Source organism: Heloderma suspectum, chromosome 2 (genome assembly GCF_057233095.1).
Source record: "Heloderma suspectum isolate Gila_16-S chromosome 2, 16-S_ref, whole genome shotgun sequence".
NCBI classification, from domain to species: Eukaryota; Metazoa; Chordata; class Lepidosauria; order Squamata; family Helodermatidae; genus Heloderma; species Heloderma suspectum.
The window spans coordinates 351,521,626-351,539,434 of NC_139459.1; the positions used below are offsets into that span (position 1 = coordinate 351,521,626).

Consider the following 17,809-nt stretch of genomic DNA (forward strand, 5'->3'; position numbering starts at 1 on the left):
AAGGAATTAAGACCACCACTTTAGATTGTGCTTGTGATTACTTCTGTTTTCCTAGGTAGTTCAGTGTTGGCCTGTTCCTCAGTAAACAACCTCTAGTTGTTTGGGCCTATAGGTGAGCACTCTCTTTCATTTATATTGCATAAAAGAGAACTTAAGACCCCCCCCCCCCTTATACTTAGCTCTCTCTTGTCAGTTTGTAAAGGGTTATCCCTCTGGGCTTTAGCTGTGCCCTTGTTTAGGCTTCAGCTGCTATGTATCCATTTTAAATGGTTACCTAAGGTCCTTTAACAGATAATTAAGTAATTCCACTTACCTTTCCCTTGCACAGTTGTGTAACTTGCTTTTTTGCTGATGCTTTGTCGTGGGGCTGAGATGCTTCATCACTAGGGCTCCTTGCCCTCAGAGAGCTGGCTCTGTCGCAAGCTTGCCTCCTCACGTCGATAGGCCCAACTGCTGCCACAGCGAATCTGACTGCAGGGCCTTGTTGGAAAAGCAAGGGAAGCTGTGTGTGAACTCCTGATCAACACTGGCTTTCAATGGCTGGGAATGCTGACTCAGATGTTCATCCGGCTGCGCCCAGTGGGGCTTACACAATAGGGCGGCCTCGCCCAGCTCTGTGATCACCATATTTTGAAAGATAAGATGCCAATCAAGAAAATGTGCATATTTGCACATATACAAGCATGCACATCTTTGAAAATGTGCACTTCTGTATAGACACAAAATGGGGCGGTGAATATCCCACATCCCTAAACTGCAGGCAAGCAGATCCGTATAACATTGCCTACATGGGCTATTCACAGTCCCATTTTGTTTATCTGCAAATGTGCGCTTCGTCATTGTCAGCATTTTTTCTGGAAAATGGCGATCATGGAGCTCAGTGTGACCACCTGGGTGAGTATGGGTGGCTCAGCAAGCATGGCCAGAGGGCGAGTGGGGCAGGGGCTCTGAGAGGGCAGCATGGGTGAAGGGGGGGATCCTAACAAAAATCCCCCTACCCCCAGATATGGCCCTTTTCACTGGCAGGAAAGTTCTCATTGGTGTCAATGAGAGTGTAGTTCTTACAGTAAAGTGCAGAAATTTCTATTGCCTAGAAAGCCCCTTTTAATACATGATGCAGGAAAGTGATATGTTTTCATGGACTAGAGAATGAACATCTTTTTTTGTTGCTTTAGAAAAGGCAAGACCTACTGGTACATCCTTCCCTTCTTGTTTGCCATTTGTGAGATCAACCAGAATCCGAGGTTCTTGCCCAATGTCACCCTGGGCTACAACATCTATGAGAACTATTTCAGTGCAAGAATGACTTATGAGGCCATGGCAGACCTGCTGTCTGTTGGGGAGCAGAGTGTTCCAAACTTCAGCTGTGGAAGACGGGGTAACCTCCTGGGGGTCTTTGAGGGGGCCGACTCTGAAATCTCCGCCAAGATTCCTACCATGCTGGACATCTACAAGATCCCACAGGTATATGAATGGGGGCGAGGGATGTAGGCTGAGTCTGCTTCAGCTTGGCCAGAGAAGCCCAGAAGGTGGCATTGGGCTGGGCATCACCAAGTAAGGCTGGAGACAGGCAGTACTTTGAAAGGAACTGAACATAGTTTGAGAGTGGTTTTACTAGGGATGGCGGAGAATTTCTCCCTGAAACTTCGGGGGGCCAAGTGCCAACGTGTTCGGCCCCCCGAACAAGTTTCGGGGAGAAATTCTCCGCACCCCCCCTGCACCACGCACCCCCCCCCCGGGATAGGACTTCCCTTTGCCGAATGTCCCTCCCAGCGGCGGGTCCGGCCGTCGGTTCATTGGGTCTTCGTTAGGGGCGGGGGCGGCAGCTGATCTTTCGACCGGCTGCCGCCGCCGCCATTCCAATAAAAGGAAAAAAAAATGCCCCCGTGATAGGCTACGTGACGATTAACGTAGCCTATCACGGCTAGATTTGCAAAGTCAGCCATGATAGGCTACGTAAATCGTCACGTAGCCTATCACGGGTGACTTTTAAAAAAAAAAGCGCGTACGGATAATGGCGGCCCCCATAGGGAGCCGCCATTCCCGTTCCTTATTTGGTCGCTGTAGTCTACGTAAATCTTTACGTAGACTACGGCGAAAATAAGGGCAACGCTATTTGCGTTGCCCTTATTTTTGCCGTAGTCTACGTAAAGATTTATGTAGACTACAGCGACCAAGTAAGGAACGCGAATGGCGGTTCCCTATGGGGGCCGCCATTTGCGTACGCGCTATTTTTTTTTTTTAAAGTCAGCCGTGATAGGCTACGTGGCGATTTACGTAGCCTATCATGGCTGACTTTGCAGATCTAGCCGTGATAGGCTACGTTAATCATCACGTAGCCTATCACGGGTGTGTGTGTTTTTTTTTAACTGTTTAGTTCGCGGCCGGGCGAGGCGAGGCGCCTCCTCCCCAGCCTGAATTTCGGCCGGGCGAGGCAGGAAGCCTCCCCCCCAGCCTGAATTTCGGCCGGGCGAGGCGGGAAGCCTCCCCCCCCGGCCTGAACTTTGCGGGGGGAGCAACGAGGCGCCTCCCCCCCACCGCGAAAAGCTTCGAGGACAGGTAAGTGACTTTCGTCCACCCCTAGGTTTTACTCTCCTTATTTCTTTGGTCCCCCTGTCATCTCTGCACAGGGGAGTTTGAAACAGTACCAAGGGTGCCGTGATTTTTTAGTATTTGATAATGGGTTGAATATAGTAGGGTTTCTTCCAGATGGAGGTCCCATAACACTAGTTCTCCAAAGGCATTATGCAGCTATTCAGACTGTTTTTGTTTTATTTCTTTAACTTAACTTATATTTCTACAGTATGCAAATGAGGAGGAGGAGGGGGCGGAGGAGGTTGGGGAAACGTGTGTGGGGTGGTGTTACAAAATAAATACATCATCTTTTGCACCTCCAATAAAAATCATTATCTGGAATCACCTTAAGTCAGTCACACTGAATTTGCACTGGAATCAATGGGACTTAAGTCATGGCTAATTTTTCACATTGATTTTCATGGGACCTAAGTCAGATTAATTTAGGCTGGATCCAACATTGAATTTCTTTTAATTATATAAGTAGAAACAAACATGGAATGAGTATATGCACCATCTCTAGAGAGCCCTCTATCAACCTGCATCCAAGAGTCCTGCCAGAATATCTGTGTGTGTGTGTGTGTGTGTGTGTGTATAATATCTCATAATTAAATTACCTTGAACCACTTCCTTTTAAAATACGGGCAAACCGTGTTGCTCATTTGAAATAATTTTATATTTATTACAGCATAGACGTTTGTGGACAAGAATCTGCTTTCTTTTGTAATGTAATTTTTCCCCAGTAAATGTACTGTAGTAGTACATTATGATACTAGCTGTTGTAGCAACCGTTCTTTATTCTAATTATGGCCAACAAAGAATTTTCCTTTTTCACAGCAGATGCACACTGGATCAACATTTTCATCAAGCCATTCACCACAATCCCAAGATCGCTTTCTCTGTCAAGCAGTGCTAGCTTCAATCTCAACGGCTGATGTGTGTGTTGTTTGCCTAGAATGGTGTGTAGGGTGTGAAGTCTGGTGTTCTGCCTGTGTATGTGTTTCTCTACACATCACCAATTTTATTTGTTTGCATTTGGGGAGCAAATGTGTGACTTGGTGTTCAGACTCTGTCTGTGCCTTGGACGTTTGTTGGCAAGTTTGTTTTCTCTGAGCCTCATCAGTTTGCCGTCTGTCAGATGGGAAGGGATGGTAGAACAAGCCATTCTTGAACTGGCTGAAATTCTCTGAAATCAACTAGAAACCTTGTTCTGTTTTCAACCTGTTTTTCAGCTTATTGAAATGGGAAAATTGAATATATCTGTGTACCCCCCCCGCCCCAGTTCTTTTGCCCCACTGGACTGAAGTGTGAAAATGCATATTATTATTTTTTTACAATATCCAATTCCTTCTCTTTCTCCCAGGTCAGTTATGGGTTTGTCAGTCAAGTTCTCAAGGGTAGAGACAAGTTCCCTTTTTATTACCGGATGGTCCCCAAACCAGAACCGCCTTACGTGGGGATTGTCAAACTGCTCCTGCATTTCAGATGGACTTGGATCGGTCTCCTGGTTCCAGAAAATGACAATGGAGAAAGGTTCATGAGCACATTTCCACCTTTGCTCATAAACAATGGAATTTGCAAGGCCTTCTCAGCAAGCATCCCAATACTGGATTGGAGAAAAAGGAAGTTCAACATAATTTCATATTTTATGGACACTGGGGTCAATGTAGTTGTTTTTCCAGTGGACATTCAGGTAGCGATAGCTGTAGTATCAATCATTCGTGGAATTGAACAGATCGCAAAATCAAGTGTGGGGAAAGTTTTGATTGCAACAGCTCTGCAGGACCTCAGTTTAAGCTTGTTGTACAGAATGGTCCATCTCCAGCACACCCATGTTTCCTTGTCCTTCTTAATCAAGAAAAACAGAAGGACACAACATGACAATTTTGACTCATTTCTCAATGCTATCCAGCATTTTGGGGAGACAGTATTTCATTGTTCTTATTCAAGGAATATGTTGTCTGTGAAAGCCTGGAAAAGATGTACAGAAAAGGAGAACTGGGAGCAATTGCCCCAGGATGTGATTGAAAAGATCCTGTCTCTAGACTCCTACAGTATTTACACTTCCATCCAGGCTGTGGCCCAGACCTTCCATGCTGCCTACTCATCTCAAATGAACAGGATGAGGATGGTGGGTGGAGAGAGGCAGGCACTTCAATGGGTACATTCATGGCAGGTATTCCTTTTTCTTCACAGAAGTTGCCTTCACCTCTGTTTATCTCTCAACTTTCCTCCAAGGAACTCAAACCCATTTTTTTTTGTCCCCACAACAGTCCTTTAAGTTAGATTACACTTTGGGATTTGCGTACCCACCCCCGTCCAGGTTCTCCAGGCTCCTGCCCAGCCCCTGCCCCTGCTGGCGCAAAAATTCACACTTGCGCAAAAATGCTAGGGATGTCAGAGAATTTATCTACGAATCTCGGGGAGGCCGAATGCCAGCGCATTCGGCCCCCCGAAACTGGTGGAGAAACGGTCTGCCCCCCCTGCCCCCCCGGGACGGGACTTACCTTGGTCGAATGTCCCTGGCGGCGGCGGCGGCCCCGGCGGCAGTTCGGCGGCGGTTCGGCGGCAGCAGCAGCCGGTCTTCTGACCGGCTGCCGCCGCCGCCATTTCCAAGTAAAAAAACCAACCAAACAAGCAACGTGATAGGCTACGTAAAGACTTACATAGACTATCATGGCTAGATTTTAAAAAAACACTGTGATAGTCTACGTAAATGTTTACGTAGCCTATCACGGCTGACTTTGAAAAAAAAAAAAGTGCGTATGCAAATGGCGGCGCCCATGGGAGCCGCCATTTGCGTTCCTTATTTTGGCACATGTAGTCTACGTAAACATTAACGTAGACTACGGCGAAAATAAGGGCAACGCAAATAGCGTTGCCGTTATTTTCGCTGAAGTCTATGTAAATGTTTACGTAGACTACACGTGCCAAAATAAGGAACGCAAATGGCGGCACCCATGGGCGCCGCCATTTGCATATGTGCTTTTTTTTTTTTAGTCAGCCATGATAGGCTATGTAAACATTTACATAGCCTATCATGGCTGACTGCAGGGACGCAAACGGTGGCGGCTATGACCGCCACCATTTGCGTACCGGCAAGTGACGTTTTGCTGCCAGAGGGACGGGGCGCCACCCCCCCGGCCAGAATTTCGGTGGGGAGGGATGGGGCACCTCTCCCCCAGCCAGAATTTCAGGGGGAGGGACGGAGCGCCTCCCCCCCACCGCGAAGCAAGCTTCGGGATCAGGTAAGTGGCTTTCGTCGATCCCTAAAAAATGCACACTTTTACCATTTACTTTTCAAAAAGTGGTGACTGCAGGGCTCAATGCGGCCACTGTGGTGAGTGCGGGCCACTCACCAAGCACAGGCAAGGGCAAGCATGGGAAGAGGCTCAGCGAGCAGGGCTCAGGGGTGCGGGGTAAGGTTCCACCATATTCCTGAATGGAATTATGCACCCGCACCATCCTTAGTAAGCTAGTGAGCTTTGGAGTGAAACCGTTGTGGCGATTTGAACCCAGCTGGGGGAAGGGATGTGGCAGTGAGCATTGTGTGGTCTATCAGGTGCCTCTGTCAGAAATCTGAAAAGGTGTCCAGGAGCAAATGGGGATTCAATGGCTGTACCACACTCAGCGATCTGCCAACCTGGGCTCACTGGGGTGGTGTCGATGTGGTGTTGGGGTCTCTCAAGATCATTGTTCTGAGTCAGTTTAACATTCATGCAGAAGCTCCCCTGTTGGGACTGGCTTAGGCCTTCGTGGCCGTTTCCTGGGGAGACTGGTTGCTAATTTGATGGGGGCTGAGGGAGACAGAGGACAGGCCTTCAGAGGTGGAGCCAATGAGTCACAGGAAGTGGGACTTTGTATCCCCAGGAAGTGGTATTTGTATCCCCAACAGACAGGAACACATACCACAGAAAGGAAGAACTGAGGCACATAAACTTTAAGATTGTACATTGTGGAGAAATCACAGCTGCGCAAAAGCATTCCTCAAGACCCACATTTGCTTGTTTCAGAAACAACTCCCATTCCACAGAGAATCATGACTGAACAGGGATTGGGTGCATCACACAATCCTACAAAATCATGATGCTGTCACCACTAAGGATGATATTCTCAGATCCATATTGCCAGGGCCAGCTCAAGGCCATGACGGGCCCCAGGCTCGCCCGCTGCAGTGAGTCTCCTACTCTGCCCCCAGTACTTTAGTCACATATAAAGAGAGAGAGAGAGAGAGAGAGAGAAAGTAAATGTTGTAATGCAAAAACATTTCTCAGTATATATTTTAGTGGAAATCATCTTCCATGCTTTCCTGGAAGCAAACAATTAATATCTCTTCCTTTGTAGAAAAATACAAACTTTTCCTTTTACAACATATAGCACAGAGACACAGAAGAGACATAAACATGCATTTAACTGATGCACTCTGTCATACACACACACTTAAGAAAGAGACATAAACTGGTTCCTCAAAGTAAACAGAGATATTGCTAGTGAGTAAGCAACTATCATGAGCGAGCCCCACACTCTCACTTATCTCTCTCCTTTCTCCACCTCTTTTTTAACTTAATGATTTCCTGGCTTTCCTCAGCACATGATCAAGGCAGCAATGCCCTGAAGGGCGACACCCCCATTAGACAAGAGACACCCTCCCTTTGGAGGCAGGGGGTATTCTTCAACTGGAAAGTACAGGCTCAGCACTTGCACAAGCAAATTACCTATTATTTCCTTTTAAATGTCCCTTGAGGCAGCAGGCTTGCCCAGAACAACTGGGCAGCTTCGAAGAATTTGAAGGCTCTGCGTGCACATGAGCAGGCGCAGTTGAAGACAGTAGTACTGTGCACCGCTTCAGTATGAAGCCTGAGGCAAAGCAGGCTGATTCGGAGGCACCTCATCATGATATGAAGAGGATCGGACCAGCACCAGGGTTCCCTGAACTGAAAGCCTCGGTAGGGATGTTGGAGAATTCCTCCACGGACTCCAGTGAGGCTGGATTCTTTCCGGATGCCCGGATTCCATGGATTCCAGAAATCCATGGCGGAATGGAGTACGCCCCCCCACCCCCTGAAATCCCCAGAATGGACCTACCTGGCAGCAGCTCCATATATTTACGTAGCCTATCACGGCCTAGCGTAGGGACGCAAACGGTGTCCCCTATGCAGAACGCCATTTGCGTCCACAGCAGCCCAGCAGCGGATGGAGGCCCTGCTGTGGATCGGCCCAGCCGGTGGCTCTGTGGACTGGCCACGGAGCGGAGCCGGCCAGGCAGGATTCCAGGGGGGAGGACCGTATTGCCTCCCTCCCATTGAGGATTCTGGGGGGAGGACTGGATCGCCTCCCCCCCCCCGCAGAACCCAGCGGAGCCAGGTAAGTGGGATTTCATGCACCCCTACGCCTTGGTCCACCTCGTCTATTCGGAGCTCTTCTTATCCCTTTTGAGCAACCTGGACAGGCTGTCTCCAAAATGTATCAACTTCTGTTCTGGTCATGCAGAGGGGAGGAGAAGGGGGGAAGGCGAGTGGAGGAGGAGGAGGGAGTGTGCTTTGGCAAATGTGAACTCCAGGGCTCAACCCACTCCAGCAGTCTCCAATCAGAGACAGTGGTGGAGGAGAGGGGTATATATAGTTTGGTAAAAGGCTGGGTTTGGAGCAAGGTGGTTCATTGGGAGAGGGCTCGTTGGGTTAGATCTGGGGTGTGCGTGCATGCACTCAGTGCAGCTTCTTCTTCCTTAGCCATTCAACTCTGTCTTTCCTAGATTGGTAAAAAAACAAACATTTATCTGCCTTCTTCTGGGCTCATTCCTTCACTCCCTCCCCACTGTTCCATTGTTCCTTGCATGATGTTGTCGGTTGGGAGGGTTTTTTTTTTTTTTTTTAAGTTTGACACTCAGTGCAGCTGCCTTGTTCTACCCCTTCCTCCTAGTTTTCGTTCTAGTCTCAACTCTGTCTTTCCAAGATTTTTACAATCAAACATTTACTACTAGTTAGCTAGTTTGCTCTTCACTCGTTCCTTTGCTCCCTCCCTCCCCCTGCCCCCACCGTTCCATTGTTCATTGTGCGAGGTGGTTGGTTGGGGACTCTGCAGAGGGCTGTGTTTGTTTTTGTAGTTTGGCCCTCACTGCTGCTTGTTCTATTCCTTGTTGTTGTCCATTCAACTCTGTCTTTTCTAGATTTTTCAAAACAATCATTTACTTCTGGGCTTGGAGGATGCTGACAGAGGCAGCGTCCGTGATTACACTCTTGCCAAAGGAGGAACAATATCTCCTTCTGTAGTGGGAGAGGGGAGCCCACGGATGGATGTTAGGTCAGAGGTGTCTGATGTCCTCAGCACGAGAGTGCTGCACATTCTCCAGTTTCAAGGCCCAATGAGTGATGCACCGTGACTCCCTTCTGCCTGCCCCTATCTTTCACTTGCACCTGCTGTTTGCCCCAGGGTGGTAGAGCCCCAGGCACCCTGGGGGTCATCCCCTATGAAGGAATGTGCCCTCTTGGTGGGCTTGACTTGGCTTGTTTCCACCTTGTTGGCCACAGGCCGCTCCTCCTAAGGAATATGCCCTGGTGGGCAAAGCATTGCACTTTGGTTCATTCATTCCCCTTCCTTCCTTCCTTCCTTCCTTCCTTCCTTCCTTCCTTTCATAAATCCTTCATTTAGAAAACCAGTGTAACTATTCCCAAGGTCCATGGCTACTCCCCAGGCAGCTCTTCCCTATAGAAGTACTTGTTGGCATGTAGTAGCTCTAGGACTACCTCAGGTCCCGCCTGGCAGGGTTGCTGTGTCTTCCTGCCTCTGTCAGAAGACCACTGAGAGCCTGAGGTCATCAGAAATCACCAACTGTGCACACACACACCTAGTTTAAAACTGGATAATGATGTGTGCTTGCTACACTCTCGGTTCTTTCAGTTCCCTTGAATCATAGTTTTTTATTAAAAACTGTTTGGAATTTGACAGGTTGGTGTGCTAAAAAAACCCTCAAACATGAAAATATAAAATAAATACAAAATATTCATTTTGTGTGTTCTAGAAGAACAATGCATATCACTAAAAAAAGAAAGAAAAACCCAAACAAAACACCTCTTCCAGCCCGCCTGCCAGGTCATGTGTGTATTCAGGCAAAGAGAGGCCGAGCCTGTGAGTCTTCTGAAGGGGGGTTGTTTTGCACTTCAAAGAAAACTATAGCAGAGATTAGGGATAGTGATTTTGGCTTCACACTATCCCTTCTGAGCTTGGTCTGAGTTGTTGGAACAGCACATTTTACCTGCAGCTTGTACAAACACCAGATGGCCAAACTGTCTGAGATTTGGCAGGTGGAAGATCCTCAAAGGGGTCTGAGGGGGGCCTAAACTGCCAGTACTTCTGTGGAAACAAGTGAGAATTTATAGCACTTTGCTTTGAGTGTTTTGGTAGAAAAAATAACATTTTCCCTATGCCTAGCACAAAACCTGTTGGGCCAAACTGCCTGAACTTTGGCATGTGCAATGCCCTTGAGGGGGGCTGAGAGGGGCCCGGGTTTCATGCACTGCTGTGGAAACAGCGAAAGTTATAGCTCCATGCTTTGAGAGTTTTTGTGGACAATATCGAATTGTAACTCTGCCTATTACCAAAAAAACAACAACACACCAACTCACTAAGCCAAACAGCCTGAAATTTGGCAGGTGGCGTCTCCTCCAGGGGGGCTGAGAGGTCTCCAAATTTCATGTCTGCATCGTAAAAATTGAGAAGTTACAGCCATTTATGTTTTCCCATGCATGTCAAAGGGAAAATGTCAGAAATGAGTGATTTTGATGTCCGATCTCACTTTGGATTCGGATCCAGGGAGGTCTGAATCGGTCCGAGGTGGAGCGGGGCTGCTTCCAAATGTCCAAAGCAGCATCCAAAGCAGAGTGGGCAGAGTGCACAGCCCTAGAAGGAGGGACGGTTCCACGCTGGAAAAGGTGACTCTCAGCTCAGGAGAGGACGAGTGGCAGCAGCTGCAACAAGGGGAACATTTGATAGCGCTTGAAGAAAGAGTCTTTTTTCCCCCTTTTTACATGGCTCCTGGGGAGCCTCTGCCCTTCCTGCCCTTAGAGACCCACCATCCCTGGCTGTATCAGATGACCTCCTTCTGCTTTTCAGTTTTGTATAATGGGATGATGATCTGGGTATGGAGGCAAAGACAATTGTTTATTTGACATGGAGAGATCACAGCCTGATCAGATCTAGAGACATACCAGAACTGCCCCACTTTGCCTTGAGCTGCAAGGCCTGGAAGCACCTTGTATGCACAGTTGCTTGGACATGAGCTAACATTCGATATTGAGGCACAATTCTTGAACAGGGCTCATCAACCTGGAAGACTCACTGCAGATTACAGGTCCAAATGCAGAGGGCCAAGATGTACAACAGAATTTCCTCTTTACCAAATGGGTGTTTTTCCAATGTCATTCTAGCTTCACCGTTTCCTGAGGCATTTCCAGCTTTACAATATTACCATGGATGGCACTTATTTGGATGAGAACGGGGAACTGGCATCGGACTTTTATATCGTGAACTGGGTGGTGTTTCCCAACAAGTCCTCTGCAAGAGTGGACGTTGGGAGTCTAGAGAGACAGGAATCATCAGAGATCAAGTTCACCATTGATGAGAATGCCATTGGCTGGCCCAAGTTACTGAACCAGGTGGGAAAAACTATGTGTTTCCTTTGATGCCTCTTAATATATCTTCCCAGGCAATCCTATACATGTTCTAATATGAAGTATGTCCCATTGAGTTCAATAAAGCTTAGTCATTAAGTTCAGTCGGGCCTACTCCCAGGTAAGTGGGTGTAAGACTGCTGCCTTAAGCTCTATAGTTTTGTTAGCTATTCCACATAAGATTTTAGGAATGTGATTTGCTATCCATTAATTTGTACAGAAATAACATAGTATGAATTAGGGATGTATGAAAGTCACTTACCTTTTCGCAGATTCTGTTTGTGGGGGGGAGAGGCGCTCCGTCCCTCCCCCCGGAATCCTCGACGGCCAGCTCCGGGCCGTCTGCAGCCGGATTTCCAGCCGTGAACGGGCTGCTGCCGACGCAAATGGTGGCTGCCGTAGCGGCTGCCATTTGCATCCACCCAGGCAGCCATGATAGGCTACGTAAGAATTTATGTAGCCTATCATGGCTAACCAACAAAACAAACCCCCAGTGTACGCAAATGGTGGCGGCTACGGCGGCCGCCATTTGCGTTCCCTATTTTTTACCGATTTATCTTACATAAATACTTACGTAAGATAAAACGGCCATAAAAAGGGAACACAACTAGCGTAGTGGGAGCTATTTTCATCCCTTTATTTTTCACCGTTCTAGCCTACGTAAATATTTCTAAAGAATCTGGCCTCACTGGGATCTGTGGCAGAATTTTCCTCCATCCCTAGTATGAATAGAAAAGGTTTAGCATGATTATATGAAACCCTTGTAAAGTCTGCTAGGCCAGTGTTCCTCTAACTGTTTCAGGGCATATTTGAAATGTTCCAAAGTGTTGTGGGTGCTGTCACAACATGGCACCCATGAGGAGTTGTGCCTATTCACAAAATGGCCGTTCTGGTGAGCATGGAGATAGCAAAATACAAATTTCACAGAAGGTAACAGAGAGAAAGGGAAGCAGGGTAGTGAAAGGATTGAACCCCTGCCTCCCATTATGTATGTCATTGTATGGCAATGTCTTGGTCTGTTCTGTATGTGCTGGACCCGAAATTTGCTTTAAAGTATGAGTGTTCTTTGTGAATATGGTCTCTCTCTCTCTCTTAGGGATGGTGGAGAATTCTGCCATGGAGTTCAGTTAGGCCGAATGCACTGGCATTCGCCCCCCCCAAATCCATGGTGGAATGGCCTGCCACCCCCCCGCCCCCCGCGGATCCCTCCCGGGACGAGACTTACCTGGGGCAGATGTTCCGGACGGCGACGGCTCCAGTGGCGGCTTCGGCGGCGGCGGCTGGTCTTCCATCCGGCTGCCACCACCGCCATTTACAGTCTGGTCTTTTTTTTTTTTTTTACCCAGAGGTGATAGGCTATGTAGGGATGTACAAAAGTCACTTACCTTTCTGCGGATTATGTTGATGGTGGGGGGGAGGCATTCCATCCCTCCCCCCGGAATCCTCGATGGGGGGGGAGGCGATCCATTCCTCCCCCCCGGAATCCTCCACGGCCAGCTGTGCTCCGCGGTAGCTCCATGGAGCAGCCAGCCAGGCCCAGCCAGGCCAGAGCTGTCCGCAGCCGGATTTCTGGCCGCGGAGGGCTCTGGGGGGGGAAACACGTACACAAATGGCGGTGGCCATGCGTTCCTTATTTTTGGCCGTCTTAATCTACGTAAATATTTACATAGACTATGATGGTGAAAATAAAGGGGAACGCAAATAGAGTAGCGGGTGCTATTTGCGTCCCTTTTTGATTCACCGTTTTAGAAACGGCAAATCAAAAGGGGACGCAAATAGCGCCGGCTTCGCTATTTGCATTCCCCTTGATTTTCGCCATTATAGTTTACGTAAATATTTATGTAGACTAAGACAGCCAAAAATAAGGAACGCAAATGGCGACGGCCATAGCCGCTGCCATTTGTGTATGCAGTTTGTTTGTTTGTTTTTTACCCAGCCATGATAGGCTACGTAAATCTTTACATACCCTATCACATCTTGTAAAAAAAATAAACCGACAAGACTGCAAATGGCGGCGGCAGCCAGTCGGAAGACCAGCTGCTGCAGCTGCAGCCGCCGAAGCCGCTGCCAGAGCCACTGCCGCCCAGAACATCTGCCCCAGGTAAGTCTCGTCCCGGGGGGGATCCGTGGGGGGGCGGGGGGGGGCAGGCCGTTCCTCCACGGAGTTAAGGGGCCGAATGCCAGTGTATTCACCAAGATCTGTGGCGGAATTCTCTGACATCCCTCCATGAGACCTTCTGCATGGCAGGTATGGGCTCAAACACTGAGACAAAATCGGTCCCCAAAATCTCTCTCCCATCGATTTCTTTCCCTCCTCAGGTGAAAGGATGGGATTATGCCCCACTTTCAGTTTTCTGAATCTAATCACCTATTCAACCTCCTTAATTGTGGTCTTAATCCTGGTACAATGTTTAACCAAGAAACTCAATTTCCCTGTTATGCTGCCTCCAACTGTAACATTAATTTCCAAGAATTTCAATATAACTTCCAGGCTGACTAATTTTCCTGGATTTTTCTTCATGGATAGACCGTGCCTTTTTCTAGATGTACTGAAAGTTGTCAACCTGGATTTGCCAAGATGTCTAAGGAAGGAGAGCCCCTCTGTTGCTATGCTTGTGTCCCATGTGCAGAAGGAACCATCTCCACTCAGGAAGGTAGGGGACTCCAGAGCAAAGAGCTGCACCTCAGGCAATTGGGCACACAAACACTGACATGTTCTGGGGAGGGTTTTTTAGGCACTGGTTCCTTTCTGGCTGTTTGTATAGTTAATTATTAAGATATTCACTAATTTAAAGTGAGTTGAAAGAAATATCCTGAAGTAATAGAGTACAGAGGGGAAAGCAGCCAGCCGGCAGAGTCTTCAACATGATGCACCAGTGCTCCCCTTGTGTGATTTTGTGACACTTTCAGTCTCCCATCCACTGCCCACTTTACACATCAATGAAGAAACCTACATTTAAAGATGGTGTCATGAACAATATGGCCCCAGAGTGTATTCTGATGAGCACAGCAACTGAGCAAGGTGGGGAGAGCTCAGGATAGGGATGTGTGAGAATTTCATTTGCGGGGTGAAATCTGGGGATGTTGGGGGAACCTGCCCAGGAAGGGGGGGCGGTCAGGCCTGCCTAGCTTTTGGCACCTCATCCCTCTGGACTCTGGCTTGCTTGCCTGTGAGCCAGCCAAACTCGACTTGTGCTGAGATGGGCCGACTTGTGGACTTCTGCAACTGCTGTCATCATTGCCAATCCATCCGCACAATGCTCTCGCTGGAGCAAGTGATGTGGAGCGGCTGGTGGGCAACAGCAGCAGCAGTGGTGGCCACGTGGCACTGCCCTTGCTACTGCCTGGGTAAAAGTCTCCCTTCTCTCTGCTGCGGCTCCAGAAGGGAGAAGGAGACTTTCATCCAGTGAGTTCTGGTGGGGAGCCTTTGGTACGGCTCACAAATGCAAGCTAAGCTGGAAAGTCTGGAGAGCAGCAATGGGGCTGGATTAGGGATGTATGAAAGTGACTTACCTGTTCACGGATGTGATTCGCAGTGGGGGGCGAGGCGCTCCGTCTCGGGGGAAAAAAAAAAGTTTTTTGCTTGGCTTGCTCTGATAGGCTACGTAAATACTTACGTAGCCTATCACGGCAAAGACCAGGATGCAAATGGCGGCTGCGGCAGCCGGTCGAAAGACCAGCCGCCACAGCAGCTGCCGCTGTCTGGAACATCTGCCCCAGGTAAGCTTTGTCCCGGGGGAAATCCATGGGGGGGCGGGGGGGCAGGCCGTTCCACCATGGATTTCAGGGGGCCGAATGCCAGTGCATTCAGCCTCACTGAAATCTGTGGCAGAATTCTCCGCCATCCCTAGGCTGGATCTTCCCCATGCTGGACATCCTCAGTGAACTCTGGATGGATTTTTCCAGTTCAGTTCAGAGAGAGAGAGAGAGAGAGAGAGAGAGAGACACTCTCCCAGAACAGCTTATAATGAATCAGGCTTACAATCCAGAACGACAAGACAGAGAAGGAAAAAGGGATGCGGAAGCCACCATATAGCTATCATGATTACAAGTTACTGATAGATGTAACATCCATGAATGTATCTAATCCTTCTTGAAAGCTACAGGCTACCACCACATATTGTGGCATAGAATTCTGAAATCTGGCCTCTTCTGATCCATAATTCATGTCTCTAGTTTTTCCTCTCTCCCCCATCCTTTTCTCATCTTCCTCTTGTGGGATATATGCTTTCACCTCCTAACATTTAGAGCAGGGGTGAGCAGAAAGTAGATCTCCAGATGCTTGGGACTTCAATTTCCAGAAGTCCCAGCAAGCATGGCCCATGGTCAGGAATGCTAGGAAATGTAATCCAAAGCATTTTCAGTGCACTAGCCTTCTGATAAGGCTGGATTATTATACTGTTGCAGATGGTCTTCTTTTTTTCAGATGCAGAATATTGTAACACATGTCCAGATGATGAGCATCCAAACAAAGACCGAGATCAATGTGTTCCTAAAATTATCAACTTCCTCTCCTACAAAGGAACTTGGGGGATTATCCTAGCTCTCTTTTCCCTTGTATTGTCCCTGATCACTGGTCTAGTTTTAGGAATCTTCATTAAATATCGAGAAACTCCAGTAGTCAAAGCCAACAACCGTGACCTCACCTACATGCTCCTTGTCTCCCTCCTGCTTTCCTTCTTGTCCTCCTTTCTTTTCATCGGTCAGCCCCAGAAGGTGACCTGCCTTCTCCGACAAACTGCCTTCAGCATCATCTTCTCAGTTGCCATCTCTTCTTTGTTGGCAAAGACTATCATGGTGGTGGTGGCATTTCTAGCCACAAAGCCAGGAAACAGGATGAGGAAATGGCTGGGGAAGAGTTTGGCAAACTCCATTGTGATTTCTTGCTCCGGTGTTCAATTGGGCATCTGCAGTATCTGGCTTGGAATCTCTCCTCCATTCCCAGAGTCCGATATACATTCCCAGGTTGGTCAGATCATCCTGCAATGTAACGAAGGGTCTGCCGTCATGTTTTATAGTGCCCTTGGCTACATGGGCTTCCTAGCTGTCATCTGTTTCATGGTGGCTTTCTTAGCCAGGAAGCTGCCTGGGGCATTCAACGAAGCCAAGCTGATCACCTTCAGCATGTTGGTGTTTTGCAGTGTTTGGGTGTCCTTTGTGCCAACCTACCTGAGCACCAAAGGGAAATACATGGTAGCTGTGCAGGTCTTCTCCATCTTGGCCTCCAGTTTGGGACTACTGGGTTGCATCTTCATCCCCAAGTGCTACATTATTCTATTGAGGCCAGATCTGAATAAAAAGGAGCATCTAATCATGAATCCAAAAGACTGCATATGATTGAAATACACTTATTTTGTACAACATGGTGGTAATAAAAACCAGTGTACCTGCCTTGGGAGTGAACTTCATTTTTATGCTATTCTAACAAATCTCTCTTCTTTCCAAATGTATTATCAGTATGGTGATAATATTCTTCCTTTGGGTGTGAACTTCCTCTGTGTGCAATTCTGACAAATGGTTGCTTGGGTGATGCTCAGATTTTTACAGACCATCTCGAATGGAGCCATTGTGGGGAAGGATTATTCAGAGTGTGTATATAAGTGTGACAGATTAGTCCTTGTCCTGGGCTATCATGCTATAGGAGTTGGGTAATTAGTGATTAAGGATCAGCAGGTGACCATCTCTTGCATATTCCAGGTACAAAGGTGTCACCTAGGAACCGTACATTTATTGTATGTCTGGCATTCAGACTCTGGTTTTAGAAATTGAGGACTAACGCATATATTTTCATCTTTTACCTCAAAATCTCAAAATTCTACCTGATTTACATTTTATGATATAAGGGCATGGAACAAATATAAAAATACATAGTAGTTGCAAACAAAACACAGCTTAAGCTCCTTAAGAATTAGAAAGGAGCCTTCCCTTTAAAATGAAATGCCTTACCCACATGTCATTTCTGAGCTGGTAGCAAAAATATTGTAGAGAAGTCATCTAGGGCTGCTGCCATTGTCCTTCTGAGGACAGATGTAGCATCCCATGAGAACCAATGTTGGGTTCTGTGGGGACAGCTGGAATGACCTTCCATTCCTGCATTTGCCTCTCATCTTTAAATGATATCTTATCAACTGGTGATGTATGTTTCTCACGAAACAAGGATTTCTCTAACATTTTGTTGTTGTTGCTGTCTTTCCACAAGTGCTCAGCTGTGCTTTTGGGAACTAACCTATTTATTTCCTTTCTTGTCAGCTTTGCTTAGCTACTTTTCCTTAAGTCTTCTAAATGTGTTTAATATAGGGATGGACGGGTGTCCACCCCCCTCTGGGCACTCTCCTGTAATATTGCATAGATGAGGCCTTTACAGCCACTATGTGCATAATATTAAACTTATGGAATTTCCCAAATAGTTTTTTTTTTCCTTGCAAAATGGCAACCATGGAAATAAGGGGTGCTTGTGGATGGCTCAGGGTAGGTGAGGGTTGCTTGGCGAGCGTGGGGGAATGCAAACATGGGCAGTAACTCCGCATATGCAGCCCAGAGGCATGAATGATTGGGACTCTGTTGTTCTC

At 47.6% G+C, this 17,809-nt stretch overlaps 1 protein-coding gene across 1 annotated transcript; it reads left to right on the forward strand.

Annotated features, from left to right (window-relative positions):
* The first annotated feature begins 6,678 nt into the window (after window positions 1-6,678).
* LOC146355496 (vomeronasal type-2 receptor 26-like) lies at window positions 6,679-16,577 on the forward strand. Its single transcript, XM_084829907.1, has 7 exons — window positions 6,679-6,748; window positions 7,163-7,257; window positions 9,004-9,061; window positions 10,636-10,709; window positions 10,998-11,225; window positions 14,420-14,588; window positions 15,625-16,577. Exons 1-7 carry the CDS (start codon window positions 6,679-6,681, stop codon window positions 16,575-16,577), a joined length of 1,647 nt encoding a protein of 548 aa, XP_084686033.1.
* Window positions 16,578-17,809: the final 1,232 nt, after the last annotated feature.